General features: G+C 41.5%; 1 protein-coding gene across 1 annotated transcript in view; it reads left to right on the top strand.

Annotated features, from left to right (window-relative positions):
* Positions 1-7,516: 7,516 nt before the first annotated feature.
* LAMA1 (laminin subunit alpha 1) overlaps positions 7,517-24,316 on the top strand; it is a 127,999-nt gene continuing 111,199 nt past the window's right edge. Inside the window, exons 1-6 of the mRNA XM_069467850.1 lie at positions 7,517-7,602; positions 8,137-8,261; positions 8,794-8,881; positions 11,263-11,456; positions 19,158-19,328; positions 19,526-19,638. Of these exons, the coding sequence (XP_069323951.1) occupies positions 7,517-7,602; positions 8,137-8,261; positions 8,794-8,881; positions 11,263-11,456; positions 19,158-19,328; positions 19,526-19,638 (777 nt within the window). The remainder of the gene's footprint in view (positions 7,603-8,136; positions 8,262-8,793; positions 8,882-11,262; positions 11,457-19,157; positions 19,329-19,525; positions 19,639-24,316) is intronic.

Raw genomic sequence — 24,316 nt, 5'->3', positions numbered from 1 at the left:
CCATTGTGCGGCCAGGGCTAAGAACCACTGGGTTAACATCATAGTCTATGCTGGTGAATGCAGTTACACAGCAATGCAAGGGGTGGGACAGGAAGGCAGGACCTGAGGTCATCCCTCACTTGTCCACAGGGTGCAAGTCAAGCTCTGATCCTATTGTGCTGCATGGCCCATAGCCTAGTGCGTTGTGCACACAAGATGCTGAGTACTCAGACCCTGCTTGACCACCTTCTCTTCCTATTTCATGCTATTCCCACTGCTGTGTGAAGCAGGATAGTAACACACACGAGAGTTGTGTGCAGCCCCTGTGTGTGGATCAGGGAGGTTGCCTGGGGAAGGCCAGTTCCTTCTCTGTGTCCTCAGAGCCCCTCGTGTGTGTTTTTCACTTGGCAAGAGCTCAGTAGATGCTTAATTATCGTGCTTGTGTTTAAATGAGCACAGTTCAATCTTGCTTTTCTGGTCACTCCCCAAGGCCCTTCTTTCTTTTGAAAATACTCCTGATCAATTAAATATGACGTTTAGAGTCCCTCATGTTTTGGGATAAGATCTGGCATTACAGGATTGGGCGGTTGATTGATTGAATTGTTCATTCTTTAACTAACTCATCCAAAATGTGTTAAGTACCTTCTTCATTCAGGCATCATTCTGTGCTGGGTCCCTCCTTTCCCAAGCCTTTAAATGAATGAGCCTTGGGAAGCTTTTCTCTGGGCCTATCTGGGCCGCCACCTCCTCTCCGGATCCAATGTGCTGATCCTCACTTGCACCTGCTGGGACCTGGTGGTGCCAAGATCTGGCTGTCCTCACCCACCCGCTGCTCCAGGCCTTCTCTGCTCCTGTCTTCATAATTCATTATGCACTTGCTTTCCTGGCCCCCTTCAGATGTTTTTGTCAATATTTGTCTTATTGTTTCCCTTCTAGCTCTGCCTGACAAAATAAGAGCCATCTGTCCACATCCCCAGCACCACACACACACACACACACACACACACACCCCTACCCCTGTATTGACCTTGCAGACCAGGTCCCTACTTGGCTTCCCTACTGGAGGCCCTTGGAGAGGTATTTTACTTACTGACCCTAGACTGAGCAGAGCCAGAATCTGGACCCGGGCCCATCTGCTGGGGTGGGGCAGGTTTTGCTGGAAGGGCCAGCCCAGCTGCAAGTGCTGGGGTGAAGCCGAATGTGGCCTATAAGACAGTTTCTGAAGAGCTTGGAAAGCCGATGGCACCCATAGTTCCCCATGCATTAAAGGACATGACTGAAGTCTGTCACATGTCCCATCCCTGCAGAATAGCTGTAGTGGCATCTCAGTCTCCACTGAGCGGGACTGGCTGGGCCCTCTGTGGTCTGACCCATCAGACCTTGTTGCAGCCTCTTCTCTCCCTGTTCCTGTATTGTGGCCGTTCTGTAATATCTGTGGTTCCCATAATGTGACATGGTGACCTTTCTTTCACCTGTGGTGCTCTCACTTATTCCATCCACCCCATCATCCTCTTATTGTTTCCAAAGCAGGTTATCTGTGCATCTGACCGGCACATCTTTCTGTTAACGTACCCGTCTCTCCTTGAGGACAGAGGTGTTTGCTCACATTTCTAGTAACCTAGCGCAGTGCCTGGCAGACAGTGGGGATTCTGTAAATATTTGTTGGATGAATGGATGTCCTAGTACAGACAAGCGACAGGGGTTAGAGAGGAACCCAGAGGGCATTACTTAGAGACCAGCAGACAGGAGCTGGGATCAGGGAAGTCACTGGTGAGGAAGCAGAGTGGTGCTGCCCTGGGAAAGGGGGGGCTGGCTCAGGAAGGCTGGGGGGACCTCAGTGGGTCCCCCAGACAGGATTTGGATACAAGGAACAAGGAAGAATCCAGGTAACCAGAGTAGGGCACAGGGTGGACAAACATTTTGGGGACCAAGGCCTCAGCCCACATTCTAAACGAGAACACGTAGTCAGGAACAACCCAGCAGCAGAAACAGGAAGTCCAGATAGTCTCTGCGCTCACAGGTGCACAGGGAAGAGCCGCAGAACCTGGCAGCCAGGGGGACCTTGATGACCTGAAGAGGTTATTAATCTGGTTTTTTTCCAATCTGCCAATTCAATACAAAGAAAAAATGAATTATGTTCTTGTAATTAGATTAATATTTATTGATGATGATTCCATCCAGCCTTAAAACTCAGATTATGTTCAACAAAAACCTATTTCTAGATCTGGAGTCACTGATTTCTGGGCATCTCAAGCCAGCAATTCATTAACTTCTATAGTCAACAAGTATAATATTCGTTGAGTGTCTAGCATGTGGCACACACTGGTGAGAGGGCACCTTGTACACCCACCCCAGGGCTTGTGGCCAAGCAAGCATGAGAAAGTGCCCAAGAATCCTACGAAGTATGTCTGTCAGCTCAGATTTGGGAGCGATTTCTGTTTCTGAATGTCCCAAACGCCAGTGTAACTCCACTTACTGCTGTAGAATAGTATCTTCGTCAACAGAAAGAGAATTCTGATTAAACGCTACATTTCTACTGCATGGAGTCTCCCTTTAGTTTAGAGAGTGTGACTTCAGAATGCTCTATTGTGTGTAACTTCAGACTTGTTGGCATCTCTTGACTAGTTTGTTGGCATTTGCTGAGTAGTTATATTTTCACGTAAAGTAGAGGTTTTTTTAAAGGAATTCTACCTGCCTGGCTTTAAAGGACTGTGTTTAAGTGAGGGAACAGCTGTTCTCCTCCAGGCATTCTGGGCTAAGAAGCCTCTTCTTCTCAGGAACTGAACAAAGGCATACAGAATTTATGTCACAGATGGAGTTTTGTTTGATAAAAATCACTTATTACTGAATGAAAAATAGCCTATTCTCTTTAGAAATATGAGCATAACATCTCCTGTGTCCTTAGTGGTTTCTAACTTTGTTGGTTTAGTTTTAATTATTATAATTGACTGAGTTAAAATGGGCCTCATTTTATGTGATCAAACTTTCCCTGAAAATTTGTGCATAGGATGTTTTTCCATAAAGGAAATAAATTCAAATTCACTAGTAAAATAATTCCAAGATAATATTTGAGGGAACCAGCTAATAAAGAAAATAAGTGACACTTTGGTTACTGTTGTCAACTGACCTAAGTCAATTTAATTATATAAAATGCTTAGGGTGTTTTTGGTGGATAATGGAACCCTTTGAAGAGGTTAGAGCACATGGGATTGGTTACTCTTCTGCAGTCTGACCACTAGATGATCAAAAAGAAAAGCTTAGATCAAACACCAACTTACATTGTGTACTATGTAAGTTATTAACATTATTAACATACCTTTCCTAGCAAGCAGGTTCATAACAAGTCATAGGCCGTATCCTTTAAATTGGTAGAGTGACAGCTTTCTGTCTGTTTGCATATTCAGACTTCTCTCTGGGCACCTGGCAGCCTTCCTAAACCTGGGTACAGGACCAAGCCTCAGGTTCCGTCACACTTCTTCAGGATGCAGGCTTCAGGCTGCATAATTTTATACCCTGTACTTAGAAGGGTGAGGAGAATCTGCATGTTTTAATAGTTTTTTTGTAGTATAGTTTACATGCCATAAACTTGTCCAATTGTAAGTATACAGTTCAGTAAATTTCTAGTGTTGTACAATCATCGCCACAATCTGGTGTGGAACATTTCCAGGACTCTAAACTGTGTCCTCATACTCGTTTGTACTCAGCCCCTTCTCACACCCTTAACCCAGTCCCCAGCAATAATCTCCTCTTTGTACCTTGGGACTTTTTTTCCCTTTCTGGAAAGTTCGTATGAATGAAGTCATACAGCATGTAGTCTTTCGTGTCTAGCGTCTTTGCTTAATATTTTCTGGGTTCATCCCTGTTGCAGCATCTGTCAATAGTTTGCTCCATTGTATTACTGAATGGTATTCCATTGTGTGGATACACCACATTTTGTCCAGTCATCAGCTGACGGGAGTTTGGGTTATTTCCAGTGTGGAGCTATCAGGAATAATACTGTAAGCATTCACATACAAGTCTTTGTGTGGACAGAGATTTTATTTCTTTTGAGTGAAATTCCTAGGAATGGAACAGGTTTGTATGGTAAATTTATGTTTAGTATTTTTTAAGAAACTCTCAAACTTTTCCAAAGTGTCTATCTCGTTTCACATTTGTGCCAGCAGTGTGTGTGTTCCTGTTTCTCCACGTCCTTACCAACACTGTGCATTACCTTTCTAATACAGACTTTGTAGTGGGTTTGAAGTTATAGCTCATGGTATCAGTTTGCATTTTCCTAATGATTAATGACATGGAGCATCTTTTCAAGTGCTTCTTAGCTGTTCATGTATCTTTGGTGAAATGTATATTTAAATATTTTGCCTAATTCTTAACTGGGTTGTATGTATTCTTAGTATAGAGTTATAAGAGTTTTTCATATTTTCTGGATACAAGTCCTTTATTAGAAATGTGATTTGAAAATATTTTCTCCTAGTCTATGGGTTGTCTTTCCATCTTGTTAATGGTGTGTTTTGAAGTGCCATGGTTTTTTATTTTGATGAAGTCATATTTATCAATTGTTTTCATTTATATTCTTTTGGTGTCATATCTGAAAATTCTTTGCCTAACTCAAGATTATAGAGATTTTCTTCTAGAAGTTTTATAGTTTAGCTTTTACATTTAGGTCTGTGACCATTTTGAGTTAACTTTTATGCATGGTAAGGAGACAGGGTCTAAGTTTATTTTTTCCATGTGGATATCCAGTTTTTGTTTCAATCAATGTTTGTTGAAAAGACAAAATTGCTTTGGCATCTTTGCCAAAAATCAATTGGCCATAAATGTAAGTGTCTGGACTCTATTTTGTTCTATTGATCCATATTTCTGTCCTTATGCTAATATTACACTGTCTGAATTCCTTTGACTATATAAATTTTGAATTAGGCAGTGTAAGTCATTCAACTTTGTTAATTTTTTTTCTAAATTGTTTTGACTGTTCTAGGTCATTTGCATTTCATTAGTATCAATTTGTCAATTTCTACAAAAAAGCCAGCTGAGATTTTGATAGCAATTGGATTGACTCTATAGATCAATTTGAGGAGAATGATTGTCTAACAATATTGAATCTTCCTATCTATGAATAAAAAACATCTCTTCATTCATTTAGATCTTCTTTAATGTCTCTCAAAAAAATGTGTAGGGTTGCAGCATATTGGTCTTGAATTTCTTTTGTTAAGTTTTTTATTAAAACATTTTTTCCTTTTTGGATAAAAGAGCCTGGGCTGGATGGAGATCTGATGTAGCCCTTCTGTGGCTCTGGTGTTTCCAGGATCTCCTTGTTACATTTTGAGCTGGCCCAGCTGTCTACTGCTTGCACCTACTGGGGCCAAAACTCAGGCTAGCCCAGCCGAGAGCTTTCCCTGTCCATTTTCTGTGAGTTTACTGCTTTCGCTGAGAGCATCACTGGGCATGTGCTTCCACTCCCTGCTCCCAGTCAATGTGCTATCTCCAGCCATGGAGCTGCTGGTTTTCACGGCTAGCCCTGCCCTGGGCTAGGGTGAGGATGGAGCAGCCCCATCTGCAAAGCTGCTCTTCCAACAGTCTTACCCAAAGCTCCGGCAGCTTTTCATGAAGACAAGCTTCCCAGTGTGTTTGTCTTTAGCCTAATTTTCAGAGTCCTGAAATGGGGATGTTTTTGAAAATTGTGTTTTTGACAGGGTGAGGATTTGTCAACCCCTTTTCTCTGCCATAGACAGAAGTGTCTCTAAATATTTTAGTTGATACAGGTCCCTTGACTACTGTGAATTTCTCCAGTGAGAATCCATTTCTATTATTCATCATGCCATTAACAGTTTCACTAATTGCCCTTGCTGATAGTCTCTGTGCTAATTAGCACCGTGCTGCTGTCCTGGAGACAGAGATGTCAGGGGCCTCTGGAATATGGGCCGTCTTCTTGGTGGGATGCCAGCTGACTACCTTGGAAGACACATTGCTGGTTTTAATACTAGCTGTATGTGGGTGGTTTAACCTGAGTCTGAAGTATCTTCAAGCTAATTTCAGATATCATACTAGCTACCATTTACGGTTAACTGGATTTTCATCTTGAGTCAAACCTCAGCTCAAGTGAAGGAGAATTCTGTGGGAATTGCAGTCCCTGAGGGGGAACGGATGCCAAGTTCAAAGAAGAGCTGCATTGACTGCTTGGGACCATAGCCCCAGAAGCTGAAAGAAGGGCTGGCATTTTCCTCCTGTAAACAAATGAGGCTCCTAAACTGGCCAAGCTTCTTCAGGGCTAGAGCCTGGGGTTGGGAAAAAACGGCAGGGGGAGGTTGGTGCTCCCAGGAAGGGGAGAGCTGAGGGAGAAGGGGTGAGTATGGGAAGTGCAACCTAGAACTTAAAAGGGAAAATCTCACTGTTCTGTGTGTGTGCCGTGGTGGGGTGTGTAGTAAAGACAGGCCATCTGGTTTTTACTGGTTTTTTTTGAAATAAAATGCATTAAAGATGTATATAAATGTGATTTATGAGAGTAATCTCTACATGTGGTCCAGCCTGGGTTTTGATTCCCTCATTACTTACTAAAGTATGGAAATATAGTAAATTCTCCCTCCCTTATCATCATAATAAAAATATAATATAGGGAAGAATTTAGAAAATCAAAGGGAAAGGATTTTTAATAGCTGATTTTAATAAGAGCAGAGAAAGAGAGTGAGAGAGAAAGAGAGGGTGGGCTTCAGAGACACTGCCTGGATGAGGAGCACCTTAACCTCCAGAGTGGGGATCAGCCCAGCCCATGTGCATGGCCCTGCTTTTGCACTGAGAGGTTCTCTTGAAAATTCTTTCTTTTGTTTCTGTCACTTAGACCCAACCCCTCTCCTGGAGGTTCAAACTCAAGGTCCCCAGGCAGCCAGGGAACAGCTTATCAATTTCTACAAAAAAGCCAGCCAGGAGACTTTGACAGAATTGGCAGGACTCTCAGCTCAGTTTGGGAGAATTGCTGTCTAATAATATTGAGTCTTCCTATCTGTGAGTAAGGAATGTCTCTTCATTCATTTAGATCCTTTTAAATAAATTTCTCTCGGAAAATTTTTGTAGTTTTCAAGTGTATTGGTCTCAAATTTATTTTGTTCCTTTTTTTTCCTAAATATTTTATTCTTCTTTGCCTTTGTGGATGGGGCCTGACCTGCTCTGTTTTGTGTTAATAGAGTTCCCTGCTTGATGTGCAGTTGACCTTGTTCATATGTTGTGTCTTTCATTTTGGAGCCCTTGAAGGTTTTTTTCCGCTTAGCGGTAAGCCAAAACCTTTGTTTTAACTGGAGCACTGCATTCCCTCTAAAAATAGTTGCCAAAGGTCTCCAAGACTTGAATGCTGAATGGGGATTCTGCAGTTCTGGTTAAATAGTGACAGAAAGCTGCTGGAGGAAGCAAGATCTTACTAATCAGTCCAATGATCTTGTGCCAAGCTTGGCTGAGTGGGCTAAACCCAGAGTGTTCGAGCTGGAAAAAAGCCCAAGGAATCATCTAATCTCTTGAACTCAAAGCAGCATTCCCTGAGAGCTTGTTAGATATGAAGCGTCTCAGCCCCATCCCAGACCCACTGAATCCATATCTGCCTTCGAACCAGATCCCCGGGGGATTTGTGCATGCTAAAGTGTGAGAGGCCCTGCAGTCATTCCCAACTCTCTCTACCTTATGCCTTGTTTAATTGTAGTTATCACACTTGTGGATGCTGAGGGCCATCTTCCTCTGCCCTTAATAACATGGTGTCATTAATCCACCTTAGATCACCTTAACATTTTTAATAGCACTGTTCTCATATAGTGGACACCTGTCACAAAGAACTGTAATATCTTTTCCGTCTCTGCCAAGACTATGCTGTGCTTGCAGGTGGATTTTGGGGAAAAAGTGGAAGACGTTGCATTATTAAACTTACTCTGGTTTTATTTTGGCCACTATTGAGATTCCACTAATGCCAAGACCCAGTGTATTTGCTTTTTCCATGTTTAATGGCTTTTTATATCATTATCTAAGTCAGGATTTAAAATATTGCATACGTCCATGTTGGGCACAAGGGTAGAAAACCCATGTTTCTGCCCCTCAATCCAATATACTCTATGTTGCTTTTCTCTTTTTGGGAGATAGCTCTTTGGGAAAGTGTGCTCCTTTCTGTTTTCCTCTCGAGACCAGGCCTCTGAGCTGCACGAGCCGTGTGCTGCTGTCCATAGGAAATCAGTTCCCACGGAGACCATTAGAAGAGCCGGCTGAGGAGACTGACAAGTTGCTCGAGGAAAACCTGGAGTCTGTAGCACGATGTATGACGCATGCATGTAGTGTGATATGTGCAGTATGGAGACCGAAAGAGACAGGGCTTTAGAAAGAGAGAAAGGCTGTTTTTGACAACAGCTGCTGTGAGGTCGGATAAGCTGAAGGTGAACTGTTTGTTGGGTTTGGCAAGATGGAAGTTGACGGAGACCTTGAACAGGACATTTTTAGGGATTGAAAGGAACAGATTCCTAATGGGAGTTGACTAAAGAGAGGATGTGAGGCGAAGAACTGGAGACAGTGAGTGCAATTCTTATATCCATCCTTCATCTGGTAGCAGCTTTTTGCAAAAGACAAAAACTACCGAATAAAATGTATATGTCTATATGAAGAGGCAGCCTGATTTCAGGGGGTAAAATGGTACCTGAACTGAGAAATACAGTGTTATCAATCCCAGTGAGAATGACACCAAGATAATTTAACTCTATGTATCTTTTACTGGAGTGTTTGCTTTGGTTGTTAAATTGTCTACTATTGATCCATAAGGTGAAAGATACCTCAAATGATTTCTTTGTTTGTAAGATGTCCCTCGAGATATGTACTGGAGTAAAAGTAGCACTAATCTGGTGGATCCGGTCCCCAAGGGCATCGTGCTGGTGTTCAGCTGGAGGTGATGATGCCTTTGACATCTCCGATGCCAAATGACCTGACCAGAGGTGCTGGGCCGTGGACGTTTGTGAGGACAACGCCCTACTGAAGCCACCCACTAGGCACGTGCAGGACCAGTGATATCATTTGTGGAGCCAGTGCAAAATGAAAATGTGGGGCCCCCTGTTTAACACTTCACAACAGTTTCAAGAGAGCACAAAACCACACCCATGAAGCAGTCCTTAACACATGCCTGGGAAAACGTGACAGGGTTGCTAAAGTTCTAAAGTGCAGCTTGTACAAGTAGAAGCTGTACAGCAGAGTGCAGAAGTGGCAGAAGAAAGGAGAAGAAATAACTAAGCCCTTTAAGGGTTTATGGAAAAGTTCATGGCATTTAGAAGTGTTTAGCCTGGTTAGAAAACATTTTTTAAGTATTTACGTTTTTAAATAAATGATACAAATGTTGCAAGCATTATAGATGATATAAGCAAAATATAATGTAACTGCATTTTAATCCAGCAGACTTGTCAATATTTAATTTCAAGGCTACTCTTGGTTTTTGACTTTTCCTTTAAGCCACTCCTGTTCCTAAGGATTTGAAAGGAGAGAAGAGCAGTTACTTTTTCAGGACAATAGGAAGGATATGAAGTTTTAATGTATGTGTGTGTTGTGCTTTTGTGTTTTGCGTATATGCAATAATGACTTTGATCAGGTGGAATAGTTCAGTTGTTGCCCTTGGCAACAAAAGAGAAAGCCACTTCATGATGAATGGATTATCAGTTTTTTCTTCGCATCTAAACTTTATATGGACTCAAAAAACACAGTGTCACTGAATACGAGTATGAAACAAACCATCAACCATCGTGGGAGGAGTCCCCAGGTGCTGATAAATGCAGTGTTTTATCACAGATGATGTTTGTGCCTAACTTGTTCATACCACATGTTTATCTTATAGTTAAAAGCCTCTCTTTGTCAAGGGCACATTGCTATGGAAATGGACTGTCAGCAAAACTCTGCTAAGTTCTTCTGCTTACCGTCCCCTCTTGTTTTGTGAGATGAAACTTCTCTTCATCTTCCCATGTGGGAAAGAAAAAAAAAAGTCAACCGTGCTAAATGCCAGACTCAGTTGGATTTGACTTTTCCCTCACTGTTTGTGTGAGGTCTTTTTCTTTTTTTCTTTCCTTTCTTTCTTTTTTTCTTTCCTTCTTTTTTTCTTTCCCTTTCTTTCTTTCCTTCTTTCTCTCTCTCTCTCTTTCTTTCTTTTCTTCTTTTTCTTCCTCATCTCTCTCTCTCTCCCTTCCTTCCTTCCTTCCTCTCTCTTTCTCCCCCTTCCCCCTTCTTTTGATCTCTCCCCCCCACCCCCCGCCCCATTTTTCTGGTACTGTGCTGGAAAGTGCGCTGGTGCTTGCCCAGTGGAATCTCTAGAATATCTTAAAGCTTTCCTTTTACTAACTGCCATCAGTGATTAAATTGGTTTAGTCCAAAAACCAGGTATTTGCTTTCAGGGAGGGGGAAGTGGTGGGGGAGCCAATCTCTCCTTAGTGTCTCTGTCTCTCGCTGAAAGGGACCCATGCCTGTAGGTGACTCAGGTCACCTTCATTTAAGAAAACGTTCCCAAGTGTTAGATATTTCTTTCTTTGAGTAACAAAATAACTAACTGGTAATTTTGAATAATTCTCGTTGGAAGTGAAAGCCCTGTTTTACATTAAGCAAGCAAGACTTTTATGTATTTCACATATTTAAGTCTTAGCTTTGATGTTTTAGTATTTACACATTCCAAGAACACCGGTCTTTGATATACCAAACAAGTTCATTTAGTAGTGAGTAAAATACTTTTAATTTATAACAAATAGCTTGAAATAGATTTTCTTTTAGTAGGGTATTCCTGTTAGGATAGACTGTCTGGTGGCAGGTTTCTCGTGGGAAGGGGACAGAGGAATAACTTCTTGTAAAAAGCCACTGCCAGTTGCCGATCCATCAGAAGTGAAGACACTCAGTATCAGGAACGCATGCTGTGGGAAAACAGTTTCATTTATGCTTAATTTATAAACATACCTCCTTTATAATTCACCAGTGTATTTGTATTGTTTTCTGGAAAAAGGAGTTTGAGTTATGATGAATTCTGCCACAACTTTTAAATATCCTCCTGAACCTGCTGAGGATGTGCTGTGGGTACTTTCAATGTACAAGCTGCCATCTCCACCCCTCACTCCCTAACTAGGTGCCCGTAGTCCTCCGCATGCGCAGAGAGCGTGCCCCTGACAATGTGCTGCAACATCAAATGCACGAAATCGAATAATAGCTTACATTTTAGGAGGCTGATTATGTTCCCTGGAGGGAGGGGCTCAAGGTATTACAACAGTTTTAAGCAGTTTCCTCACGGTATCTCATCTTCTCTCCCAGATGGGCTGGGTGCATTGAGGACCTGAGTCTGGCACTCAGTGCCCCTGAGCTGGAGGCAGCTGCTGCCGCAAGGCCACCTGGTCAGCTCACTGGGGACTTCCCTGAGCCTTGGCTTGGCCTCTCACTCACCTTCACAGTCCTCCTGGGGCAGAAGGCCAGGGGCCTCCTGGCCGCCTTTGTCCAGAGGTGCAGAGGTACCTGGAGGAGGAGGTGGGGAAGGGAGACTAGCACCGTCACCTCTGCCACCTCCTTGACTTCTTCCCCTCCCATTGCCTCCTGTTCATAGCACTTCAGCCGAAGCACCTTCCCTACCAGGGGTCTTGACATTTTGATATCAGTGGACCCCTTTGGGAAAGCTTGTGATCCTATTCTCAGCGTGTCTGTAAATGCATAAAGAATATATTGCAAAGAAAACCAAGTATATTAAAATACATTGCTACCCCTGCATGGCTGGCTCCTTCTCATGTTTTAGGTGAGTGGTCAAATGTCACCTCCTCAGAGATGCCTTCCCTTGGCAGCTCACATGACAATTAAAGGGGAAGATTGTGATTCACAAATGTGCATTCTACTCCCAGGAACTCGACTACACAGTGTTGTAAAGCCAATAGCAGAAAAAGAGGTAAGATAAAAATAAAAAAAGGAAGGGAGGGAGGGAAGGCAGGCAGGCAGGCAGGAAGGAAGGACAGACTGGAAGGAGGAAAGCGTGAATGGAGAGCTGTCCCGCACAGCATCCTACGTGTGTGCGCGGTGCCTGGGAGAGCCCTGCACCGCGCTGAGGTCTGCCCTCCTCTGTGGCACCCTCAGGGTGCACGTCCCTCTGGGCTGAGTGTTTCTTCCATTTCAAGGTAGGTGCTTTTCATACCCAGTGGATCCTAAATGCAAACCCACTACTTCATCTAAAACTTGATTAGAGAATCCAATATTCAAATATATGAACTATAACCATGAAAGTCTAATTATACTTGAGAAAATTTATATTAGTGATATCCACTGACAATATAAAAATAATAACAGCAGCTATTTATTGAGGCCGTAGTACATTATATGAAGCCTTTTACCCACATTATGTCATTTATTGCTCACAAGAATACATAGGTACTGTGCTTCTCATTGCTCAGATAAGGCCACTGGGAGGTAAAGTCCCCCAGCCAAGGCCACACTAGCAGACCTGGAATTCCAGCCCAGGGCTGGCTGACCCCAAAACCCGTGCTCTGACTCCCTAGCAGTGTCTGCTTTCATAGGCGCTGTGATTCTAGTAGAGTTTGGATTCCAACAGAGTTGATGTAAAACACATGATTAGAACTAACATTTCTATTTTAAGCCTGGACACAGACAGGTTAGACACTGAATATGCCATATGAGATGGAACTTACTGTTTTGAAATAATTCCCCATGCTGTAGACTTACATGCTTCCTGGGGAGCAGTGAGAGGAAGGAAGAGCTGGTGCCATAGACCTGGCTGGGAGCAAAGCCCTCCCCATCCCACCCCGTGGGTTTCATTCTGAGAAACGTCATCTGCTTCCCTTCCAGCTCCTCTTAAGGTGGCCGTTCTGAAGAGTGACTGTCCTGCCTGTGCTCCACACCCATTCACCCAATTCTATGCTGGAAGTTAGCGATAAACTCGGATTCTTAACAGTTAGAAGTTTGACTGTGAAGTGATAGACTTGAAGCCTTAATAAACTTGAATTTTACCTGAGCTCCTTCAACCAGGACTTGTTACTTCTACCAAATCTCTCACTCATGACATTTTTGTCATCTTTCTCAAGAAAATACAGGACATTATAAGGACTTTTTTTTTTTAATTAAATGAAACGGTCAAGTTCAATGTGAAGCTCAAAGAAGCAAAGAATAATAATTTTGCGTTGTGTTTCTATTTGGTTCTTTTATCCAAGAAGATCAAAGAATGACCAAATTACCTTTCATTACCGTTCTGCACATTGAATGGAGAAAAGCTTTTCTTTTTTTTTTTTTTTTTTGAGACAGAGTCTCACTCTGTTGCCCAGGCTAGAGTGCCATGGCGTCAGCCTAGCTCACAGCAACCTCAAACTCCTGGGCTCAAGCGATCCTACTGCCTCAGCCTCCTGAGTAGCTTGGGACTACAGGCATGCGCCACCATGCCTGGCTAATTTTTTCTATATATTTTTAGTTGGCCAGATAATTTCTTTCTATTTTTAGTAGAGATGAGTTCTCGCTCTTGCTCAGGGTGGTCTCGAACTCCTGAGCTCAAACAATCTGCCCACCTTGGCCTCCCAGAGTGCTAGGATTACAGGTGTGAGCCACCGCACCCGGCCGAGAAAAGTTTTTCTTCTATTTTCAAATAGTGCAGAGAGAGGATGGTGGGCAAATTTACCTGGTAGTCTATAAAAGTAAAATTCTAGAATCACAGTGTCTCAGAAAAAAAGGACCCATAGAGGTACTCACTTAATAGTTGAGGAAATAGAGGCTAAGAAGGTGACTTGCCAAAGACAGAGTTATTACTGGTTAGTTGATGGTGGCTTCAGGGTGAGAGTCTCTATCTCAGACTCTGGGTTCTGTGCACTTGTTAGCAACCCATGAGCAAGAGAAAGCTCCTTCCTTCCTCTGTTCATTCTTTCATTCAGGCATTTTTGGGCACTTACATGGGCCAGATGCTGATCTAGGGCCCTTTTTGGTTTTGTTTTTTGGACGATAGTGGGTGAGAAGAATCAGGGAGGGCTGGGTCAGTGAGTTAGTGATCTCTGTGTGAATGGTAAGTGCAGTCTGACTTGAGGTAGGACAAAGGAAGAACATTGACATTAGCCTGGGATTCGGGAAAGATCTGGGCTTGTATGATGAGTAGAGTGTGAATGGATATGTGAAAAGTGCAAAGGGGAAGGAAAATGAAATTGACCTAAAGAGCACTGGGAGGACCCATTCAAGGATTTTAGACCTGCCCCGTCCGAGCGCCCGCCCTTACATTTCTGCCGGGACTATGCCTGCCTGGTTGTCTTGCTGAAGAATCTCTCCTCAAACCTATTTTAAAATATTGCTACATTTTTAATATTATACTTATTAATATCTGTGAGTAGATGTCTCTCTTTTCCTCTTGACTGTGAGAGTGCTGGGGTCAGCAAGAGCTTGGTCATTCATCTGAGTGTCCCTAGGAGGTGCCTTTGTATCTGAGAGGTTCTCATTACAGTTTATTGGGCTTAATCAAACATTCTCACCTGCTTTTTCTGACTCATATGTGTAAATCATGGATATGCTACTGAATAGGAATTCACGCATCCTCCTAAGAGTCATGTCATTAGAATACCTTAATATTATTAACCGGGAGTACTATGTTATTGGAATACCTTGATATTATTATCCTAGAACATTATTAAATGCTTCCAGGATTTTTCACTAAATAATGCAAAGAGTAGTTGTTGGGAGGTACTGTTTTTATTGTTCTGTCGGGCAACTAGCCTGTTTCAAAGAGAGTGCTGAGAAACAAGGTACTTTCTTTCTAATACCAAACTTCTCTAATCAATTTATAGATGTTTAGTTGGATGAATAAGTAAGAGCAGGGAAGTAAGAGTTGAGTAAATGGAGAACAAAATGGATTTGAATGTTTTGAAAAATCACAAATTTCTCAATTCAGAGACTTAAATTCCTATTTTCCAAGTTTCTCCATGGATTGAACAGGCAGCTTTGATTGTTTTTTGAAATAAAAACTCCTGACACTAGAAGCCACCTTGATTATTCAGCCATATAAAATATTCATATTCTTTTGTTTCACTCTGGGAAAAATGATCTAAAATTATTGCTCCAGATCATCTAGCTAAGAGTGGCAAATCATTTTCTTTTCAGAATATCACACTGATTTTGAGCATGGACTAGGCAAACATAACATTTTGTAGAACTCAAAAACTTTTTTGTTTTTTGAAATGGAAAAAAAAGAAACCTTCACGCTTTTCTTACACACAAATGAATTAAGGCTGTGAACTATTGCCTCTGAATCATTTGAAAAATATTGAAGAAGAAGTTGTAACTTAGCTAAAATCTTAGATACTTTATTTTTAAGATGTGGAAAATATATTCTGCTAGGAAAAAACCCAGGAACCTCTAAAAATGAATTATTAAACCACCTGGTAGTGTCTCGGATGAACACTGTGGTAATTACATGCAGTAGCATTGTCTGTCGGCTTGGCGGTGATTTTTCACCTGATATTAATAAGGGAACTTTCCAGGAGATTAACACGGTCATGAAATGCATTTAAGAAGGCCAAGTGTACTCAGGATGTGAGGAAAGGGGCTTAAAAACAAAAACTCCTGGTGAATGAGAAGGAATTTATTTCATGCATGATGGAGTTTGGTGTTATAAAAGCTGCTGGTTAAATCCATGGATAGAGGAATGATTCCCTTGTGTGTCCTGAGTGGGGGGGAAAAAGGTACAAATTAGTATTATGGTAACAGTAACTAAACTAAAACTCTCTCGACAAAACTGCAGTCTAATTTGTAACGAGTGTGACTAAGTAACGGGAAAACCATGTAGCATACGTACGTGTTGTTACAGCGCTCGTTCTGCCTTTGATTTTTATGTGTAAAATCCAGCTTTTCTTCTTGGTTGGGTCTTGATCCTAATGCCTTTTCTCACTGTTTGATTTCCTATCCCTCCTCCTGCTTGATGCTCATGTAGTTTCCTTTTATTGAAATATTTCAGTCGTCTTTGAAATGCTTCAGCAACCTGGGGAACTTTTTAAAAAATTCTTTTTAAAACATGCTTGCTCTAGTACATATTCCCAACTTTCTTTCATCTTCAAACAGATGCAGTCCTGCACAGCAAGGAATAGTAATTGCTCTGTAACTATGAAGAGTGCGTAGGTGTAATACGTAAGACATACATTTTAGGGAAGATTTTTTCCCCAAATACTAGCTTATATGAGAAGGAAGATTTAGTGTTAGTGAAAGACAACCTGGATATTTTTACCAAATTAATTATTTACAGTTTTTTTTTTTTTGTTTTGGCATAGCCATGCTAACTAAGCAATTTATCTTTCTTTTTAGTGAAAGTATACTTAGAAGACCAACAAGATAAGGAAAAATGGAAGTTCTTTAAAACCTATCTAGTGCAAGGAACTACCTGATGCTTGTTACTTCGATTGAGATGTTATTCACCAAAAAGATGCTAAGTTTGTGTTCATGAGGCTTGAGCTGCATTTTCTCAGTGGCTCAGGGGAGAGACTCCAGCATAGAGCGGGTGGATGTGGTGCCCCCATGACCCCCGGCCGCCTCCCCTCCCTAACCTCACCCCAATAACAGCCCCCCCCCAGCTCCCTGGACTGGGAGGGGGCTCTGGGCAGGGAGTGGGGAGTTCTCTTGATGTTCAGGAACTAACTGGGGGTGGGGGGGATTAAAAAGAAAGTGGGAAGTGGGGACATTTGTTAAGTTAACTGGTAAAGATATTTGTTGTTGATAGAGCATCGCATTGTTAAATCAGCCCTCGTGACCTTGGTTCCTTTTCCTTGCTTGACTCGCTTGACTCATCTGTGTGAAGGGAATGGATAGAGCTGATTGTACTGCAAATGTAGATGCATATATGTGATTTTTGAACCAGAAAATGTCATTTTAATGCTGTTTGGATAAAGCACCATGGCTTAAAAGCACACAGTATTTTAAATTATTTGCTCATAATAGAAATTTGAACCAGAATGCTAGAATATCATGGTCATAAAGGATGGAGAAAATCAGTATTTGTCTCAGTATCAAACAGAATAAAGATCAGCTCCTGCTTCAGGTAAGCACCTTGCCTAACAGTTTACATGTCACTTTAGGAGCTACAACGTTACATAAAATGTGTCTAAATACTGGTTGATTAAAAATAACAATTTGAGGAGCTGCATGACTGAATGTAGTGATTCATCTCATTCCACATACAGCATTCTTTACTCCTTTTAAATTAAGAAAGAAGTCCCTTTAAAGGAATATGATAAAAATAACCACCTTTAAGTTAAAAATGAAAATAAATATATTAAACATAGTATATAAGTCTGTTGTGTTTCAAAATTGAGAATAATACTCTAGGATACGAGTATTAAATAACTATTTTATTGAGGGGCTAAGGGCCTATTGACTTGAATAGGGCCCTTCTATTAGGATAAAACTACTAATAGGTAGTTCTCTTTTATGTGAGAAGTGTTTGAAAGACTACCTAATAAAATTTTTTAATAGGTGCATGGTAAATTTTTAATGTAGCAAATCTTACAAAAATAACCATTTTTGTTTTATAATTTAAATTATTAAAACAATTATGATAGAAAAGGTCATTGAACATAATAGGCACCACCTAAAAAATAAAAATCAAAAACATGAATTCCTTCTCAAATAGTGAAATTATACTGCGCCATTTCAAGTTTCACTGGAAAATAAACATTTCAGAAGTGGTATTGTTACGTGTTCTTTACAAAGAAAAGATTATATTCTGTGATCCTTGGAGATCAACTTCTGGTAAGTTACAGAAACCCCACTACGTTAAGACCCTCCCAACACTCTCTCAGTTCACAACGTCCATTCACGTAGAATGTCTCTTCAACATCACATGCACCATCATTTCTAGATCTTCATAGAATCTTCACTGCCATTATCCTCTTTTACCAAGATAAAGTTAAATCTCTAAAGAACCTCATGGAGATACTTTTCTCACAGTCATCCAGAAATTGTTTTTTGAATAGTTTGGATCTGATACTGATCCCAAATGCTTAAAGATAAAATCAGTTGAGATAAAGGGATTCTACAAAGGCAAAGATTAATACCGACCGAATGAAAGAGAAATTTGAAAACTGGATCTTTGTGTTCTAAAGTTTTATTCACCAAAGAAAACAGGCAGTAAAGAAAGAGAGGAGAGAGGAAAAAGACCCTAGAGAAGACCTTGTAAATACTACCAAAGGCAGCAGGCAGGAAGTGAGGACAGGATAAACGCCCTTCCCTCAAGCGAAAGGTGTTTGAATTTCATTGGTAAATGTGTGCACTCAATCATTTGAAACCTGTCTTAAGCCTGTTTTCCCCAACATTTTATCATAAAAATTTTCTTTTTTTTTTTTTTTTTTGTTGAGACAGAGTCTCACTTTGTTGCCCAGGCTAGAGTGAGTGCCGTGGCATCAGCTTAGCTCACAGCAACCTCAGACTCCTCGGCTTAAGCGATCCTACTGCCTCAGCCTCCCAAGTAGCTGGGACTACAGGCATGCGCCACTATGCCCGGCTAATTTTTTTTTTATATAGATTTTTAGTTGTCCATATAATGTCTTTCTATTTTTTAGTAGAGACGGGGTCTCGCTCAGGCTGGTCTCGAACTCCTGACCTTGAGCGATCCACCCGCCTCGGCCTCCCAGAGTGCTAGGATTACAGGCGTGAGCCACCGCGCCGGCCCTATAAAACTTTTCAATCAGAAAAGTGCAGCGAACGCCTCAACTCCCACCTACATTCTACAATTAACACTCTACTTTCTCTTTCAACCCTCTACCGGTGTATCCATCTCTGTCCCTCCACTGAGCCAGCCTATTTTTTGACGCATTTCAAAATGAGTTGAAGACATAAGTACACTTCACTCCTAAATATTGCCGCATGTGCATCAATATTTGTTTGACTTTTCTTTATTTTTTGAGGTAAAATGTACATATACTGAAATATACATATCTACCCAAATCTTAGGTGTACTCATTCTGTGATTTTTCACAACTGCATCTGCCTGTGAAACCCAAACCTTTATGAAGATATAGAACATATCACCCCCGAAAGGCCCCTCGTGTCCCCTCATCATCAGTCCCCATCGTCTTGCTTTTGGGCGAGGCTTCTCTCACAAAGCGCATGTCCTTGGATTCACCTGCCACGCGGGGTGGGGCAGTCTCATGCTGCTGCTTTCGGGTGGCTCTGCTGATTTGCTGAATTTTGTCCTGCAGGTCTGTTTCCTGCCATTCTCAATCTCGCCAGCAATGCGCACATCAGCACCAACGCCACCTGCGGCGAGAAGGGGCCTGAGATGTTCTGCAAACTTGTGGAGCATGTGCCGGGCCGGCCCGTTCGGAACCCGCAGTGCAGGATCTGTGATGGCAGCAGCGTGAACCCCAGAGGCAAGTGTCACCCCCTCCGCCCTGAGTGCCCGCGGGAACGCGCGCCTTCTGCAGGGACGACCAGGACTTCTGCTAGGACGCCGAGAACGTTGTGTTCTCCTTCACTGCTCTTCGTTTCTGCTAGCATTATGGTTCAGAAGTTAAAAAACTTAAAGCAAAAACTGAGAGGAATGCATGTTTTTATTCTCTTTTAACAGAACGGCACCCAATATCAAATGCGATCGATGGCACCAATAACTGGTGGCAAAGTCCCAGCATTCAAAACGGGAGAGAGTTCCACTGGGTCACAATCACTCTGGACTTAAGACAGGTGGGTGAGGCCAGAACTGCTGAAGAGTGTTTGTGGGTTGCTGCACTGTAGAGTTTGGGGAAAGTCTGGCTTGTTTCTTAACGTGTCCACCTTCTGGTCTCTCTGTTTTCCACCCGGTGGATCAAGAGGTATACAGAAGTAGTCCATGCTGCCAGTCTTGTCACGTTTATCATTCCCAGGTGACTTGGAGGAGATGGGTGAAGTTGCTTCCTTATGGTGGTGGTTGTTTGAAGCTGTGTCAGCAGGGCACACTCATCCATTCAGGACACTACAGAGGGCTGTGTGCTGGACGCCCACACATGCCGTTCCTACTTTTCGAGCTTAGTCTTGCTATTATCATTGTGCAAAGTTATCATGTAAGGCTAGGAAACAAAAGGGGACAATGTTAAACTTCTCGACTACGTCTCAGCCCTGCCCGATGCTATCTGTCTGGGCCACGTGTAAGCTGGAGTTGCCCAGTACTAATGTTTGCAGGGCCTTCAGCGTGAGTAGGCAAAGGCGAGGTGTAAGTGGCTCCAACCACACCTGCCACCTGTGTCCTCTTACCTTGCTCCACGGCCACATAGGGGAATGGAGAGAAATATGACACGATCCCTGGTTGCCCCATTTTTTCTGCATAAGGGAAAGGAAAGGAAGGGGTCGGGTCTGAGTGAGAGGGATGGAAAGGGGATGGCAGGTATTTTGGAATTGTTATCACAATTTCTGATTTGAGTTCTCCAGAAAGGCCATTGCATGACTTTATTTCCATTCAGTTTCATTTGTGTTAGAACTCATAAATCTCATGTAAACTATTTAGATCAGTTGAAAGAGACAAATAGTGGAAATGTGAATTGTAGGATTGAAATAGGAATTTTGGAGATTTAATGACAAATAATCAGAATTCTTTGAATAAGTGATAATTTTTTAAATGTGCAGGATTTTAAGTAGAAGATAAGGCAATTCTGTGTGTATTCATGTAAAAGAACTTTGGATCTATAATGATTACAGAGAATAAGGTGGCACAAGGTGAAACTCAGGGGACATGTTCCAAGCTTGGGTTCACAGTATTATGGAAGTAAAATAACACTTTGACAGCTTTCAGAGGTAAGACTTGAATTCATATGACACTCCTTAATACTTTCAAATTTCCCTAAAGAAAAAGAGAAAAGAGGCTTTTTTGTTTTTGTTTTTGTTTTTATTTTTGCTCTGGCCTTTGTTTTTATCTGAGTGGTAAGAAAGGTTCTGTGGGCGATTTTTGTTTTCCCATCACCTTTCCAATTTATTTTTCTTTTTCTAAGGGAAAAGGTATAACCGTGTTCATTATTAGGAATGTGATGTCATAGGAGTTTGGCCCAATTAAGAACCGCACATTTTATTATAGGTTTCAAACCCATGTTAGGCTCTGCTTTGTCTTGAAATTGTCATACCTGCCTTCATCCTGAGGGGACACCTTCTGCTTTAGGTTGGTTGGAGTCAGCTTGAGGATTCCAGAAGGGAACATCGGTTTTAGATCTTTAAGGCGTATTGCAAAAACAAGCATGGACACATAGTCATAGACCTCTTTGGTTAATTTCTAGTGTTTTAAGGTAGGCCTCTTAAATAAGATAACTTAAAATAATGAGTACCCTGAAATTTCTTTACCTTTTACACAGTATTAAATTTCTGCCATGCTTTCAGCTTTTCTTTTTTTTTTTTTTATTATTATTTCTTGTACAATGATATGAAATAATATGGGAAATATTCATGATAAATTATTAAGTGAACAATGCAAGTTAAAAACAACAGTTTCATATTTTTTCCCCACCCCCCCCCTTTCCCGAGTCAGCACCTTCAAGTGTTACCACTCCCCAAACGGTGCGCAAACAGCTTTTCTTTAAAGAGTACATGACACCTATAATGGAGCAAACCTTTCTCAGATTTATTTATTTACTAAGCCTTTTTTATTCTGAACACTGTTGAATATGTAGAGAGCATATGTAGTGAACACAGATACACCCGCCCCTGACATTCAGGGATTGATTTTTAAGCATCGGGCCGTGTTTGTTTCAAGTGGATAGCAGTCATCACAACATTTTTATCCACACGTCAGTTTGTATCCTCAAACAATGAAGACATCTGTTCTGAATAGACACCATGCCATTAGTCTCCTTGATAGAATTAACAGTAATTTCCTATCAGTTTTACCACCCATATCCAATTTTTCCAATTTTTCCTTCAGTGTCTTTTATAGCTTTTTTTTTTTCAAACCAGGATCCAATAAGGATTACTCATTGCATTTGATTGTCATGCTTCTTGAATCTCTTCTAATTGGAATTGCTCTTTCCTTTTTTTTCTTTTTTTAAAGATGGGGTTTGGCTCTGTCACCCAGGCTGGAGTGCAGTCGCTATTCCTAGCATACTGCAGCCTGGAACTCCTGGGCTCAAGCGATCCTCCTGCCTCACCCTCCGGAGTGGCTGGGATGATAGGTGTGTGTCACCACGCCTGGCTCCACTTTTTTCCTTTGAATGATGTTGAATTTCCGAATAGACCAGGCCAGTTGTCTTGTAGATTGTCCCACATCCTGGATTTGTCAGATTGTTTCATCGTGGTTTTATTTAACATGTGCCTTCTATTTCCTATAAACTAAATTCAGCTCTAGAGACCTGATTGAACTCCAGTCAGAGATTTTTGGCAAGAGCACATCTTCGTGACCCTGGCTACACCGTGTCGCCTCGCACCAGCAGGCACCCCAGGGCTGGTTGTCCCACTAGCAGTGGTGCTAAATTTGAGTCCTGTCTGGGTGTTGACAGCCAGATCTCTCCCTTGTTTTCCTTCTCCCCCCTCACATCTCCGCCTTGTCTCTTAGGTCTCGCTGGCACTCAGATCTAGAGCTTGGCTACACCTGCTGCTGACTTTTCTCTATCGCAAAATCTGCTTGTTTCCCTCTCAAGCCAGCGATTGGCCAACTGCTGGTTAATTTCTAGGTCGTATAGTCTGAGAGGGCAGGGACCACAGCCGTCCTCTTCTCCTCTTCTGTCTCTTCCTCTCCTTTCCCTGCTGGTGTCTGTCGAGGGCTGTCTGGTTCACTGCTGTGCACCCAGGTGTGGGCGCGGTTCGAGCACTCTGCAGTGTAGTCAATGCCTTGTTGACTTCCTCCTCCTCTTTCCTTATTCACATGCTGACAAAGATGACAATGAACAAAAACAACCTTTTGACTGCTGCGTTTCAGTCCTGTAACAATGACAAATCTCTAAAATATAGATTTCTGTAGTAAGATCATAGCTAGACCTTAATATTACCAGGAGCTATAAAACTTAATGTTGTAAATGTGTTCATGTAACTTAATAAATATGTCAGCTCCTGAGGTTTTATGATCAAATTAGCTATGTTCTGTGTTGGCAAATGCTAAAAACATTGATCTTGATTCTCTAATTGATGGCAGCTGTTGAAATTACAGCACTTTTAGCTTCTGTGTATAATGTTTGGTTATCTGGAAGATAAATTAAGGAAAAGATGAAGAGTAGTGTTATCAGAAAGTCTATAAATGTATGATTTGCAATAAGGTTTAACTACGGTGTTTGTTTTAGTAACATATTACAAGAGGAATGACTGGATTTATTTCTTTGTTTCTTTAAAATAAGGCCTGCTATTCATTTCTTTTATTGATTCAGGATACGTTAGAAGCTACACCGTTAGACATTTAGCAATATCTTACTTTTAAAAATCTAAGGGAATTGAATGTGTGTGGTATTTTTGTTTTAAGAAAAGTAAAGGTTACACTTCAACTTTAACAAATGTAAAACTGACATATGTATAGTGGTCTCTGTTAATAAAATGCTGCTCACCATCAAGTGATTTAGGAGCTCATACTTTAGCACTACCGCTGAACCGAGTGAGTGATCTTTTCTGGTGACTTAAAATTTAAAATAAATCACTCTGAGAGACTGACCACACACATTTCATGGATCTTGAATTTTATGATTGTCAAAATTTTTGTAGTCCCTACTAGTTATATTAAAAGTTATTCCCTATGGCAGCATTTCTCAATGGAAGAACATAAGGGTTTCCAGTTTGAGAAACACTATATTAAAAGTTAATACATTGGTCAGATGGAAAGTTGTTGAACATCATTAATCAAAAGGGAAATGTAAGTCAAAACCACAGTAACGTACCTGTCACACTCATTAGGAAGGTGATAATAAAAGAAATGGAAAATAACAAGTGTTGATGAGGATGTGGAGAAATTGGAACCCTTGTGCACTGTTGGTGGGAATGCAAAGTGGTGCAGTGCTGTGGAAACAGTGTGATCATTACTCCAAATATTAAGCATAGAATTACCGTATGTTCCAGCTATTCCACTACTAGGTATATACCCAAAAGAAAGGAAGTAGTAGCTGAAACAGATACTTGTACACCAGTGTTCATAGGAGCATTATTCACAGTAGCCGAAAGGTGGAAACAACCCAGATGTCCATCAACAGGTGAATGGATAAACAAAATGTGGTATATATTAATACATACAATAGAATATTACTCAGTCTTAAAAAGGAATGAAATTTTGACACATGTTTGTTCCCTGTAAACATTATGCTAAGTGAAATAAGCCAGACAGAAAAGAAGAAATACTGTATGATTCCACTTACATGAGGTGCCTGGAGTAGTCAATTCATAGAGATGGAAAGTAGAGCGGTGGTCTCCAGGGGCCGGGGGGCGGGGGGGA

Source organism: Eulemur rufifrons, chromosome 5, assembly GCF_041146395.1.
Source record: "Eulemur rufifrons isolate Redbay chromosome 5, OSU_ERuf_1, whole genome shotgun sequence".
NCBI lineage: Eukaryota > Metazoa > Chordata > Mammalia > Primates > Lemuridae > Eulemur > Eulemur rufifrons.
The sequence above is the reverse complement of the archived record's forward strand: the minus strand, read 5'-3'. Positions and strand labels throughout refer to the sequence as shown.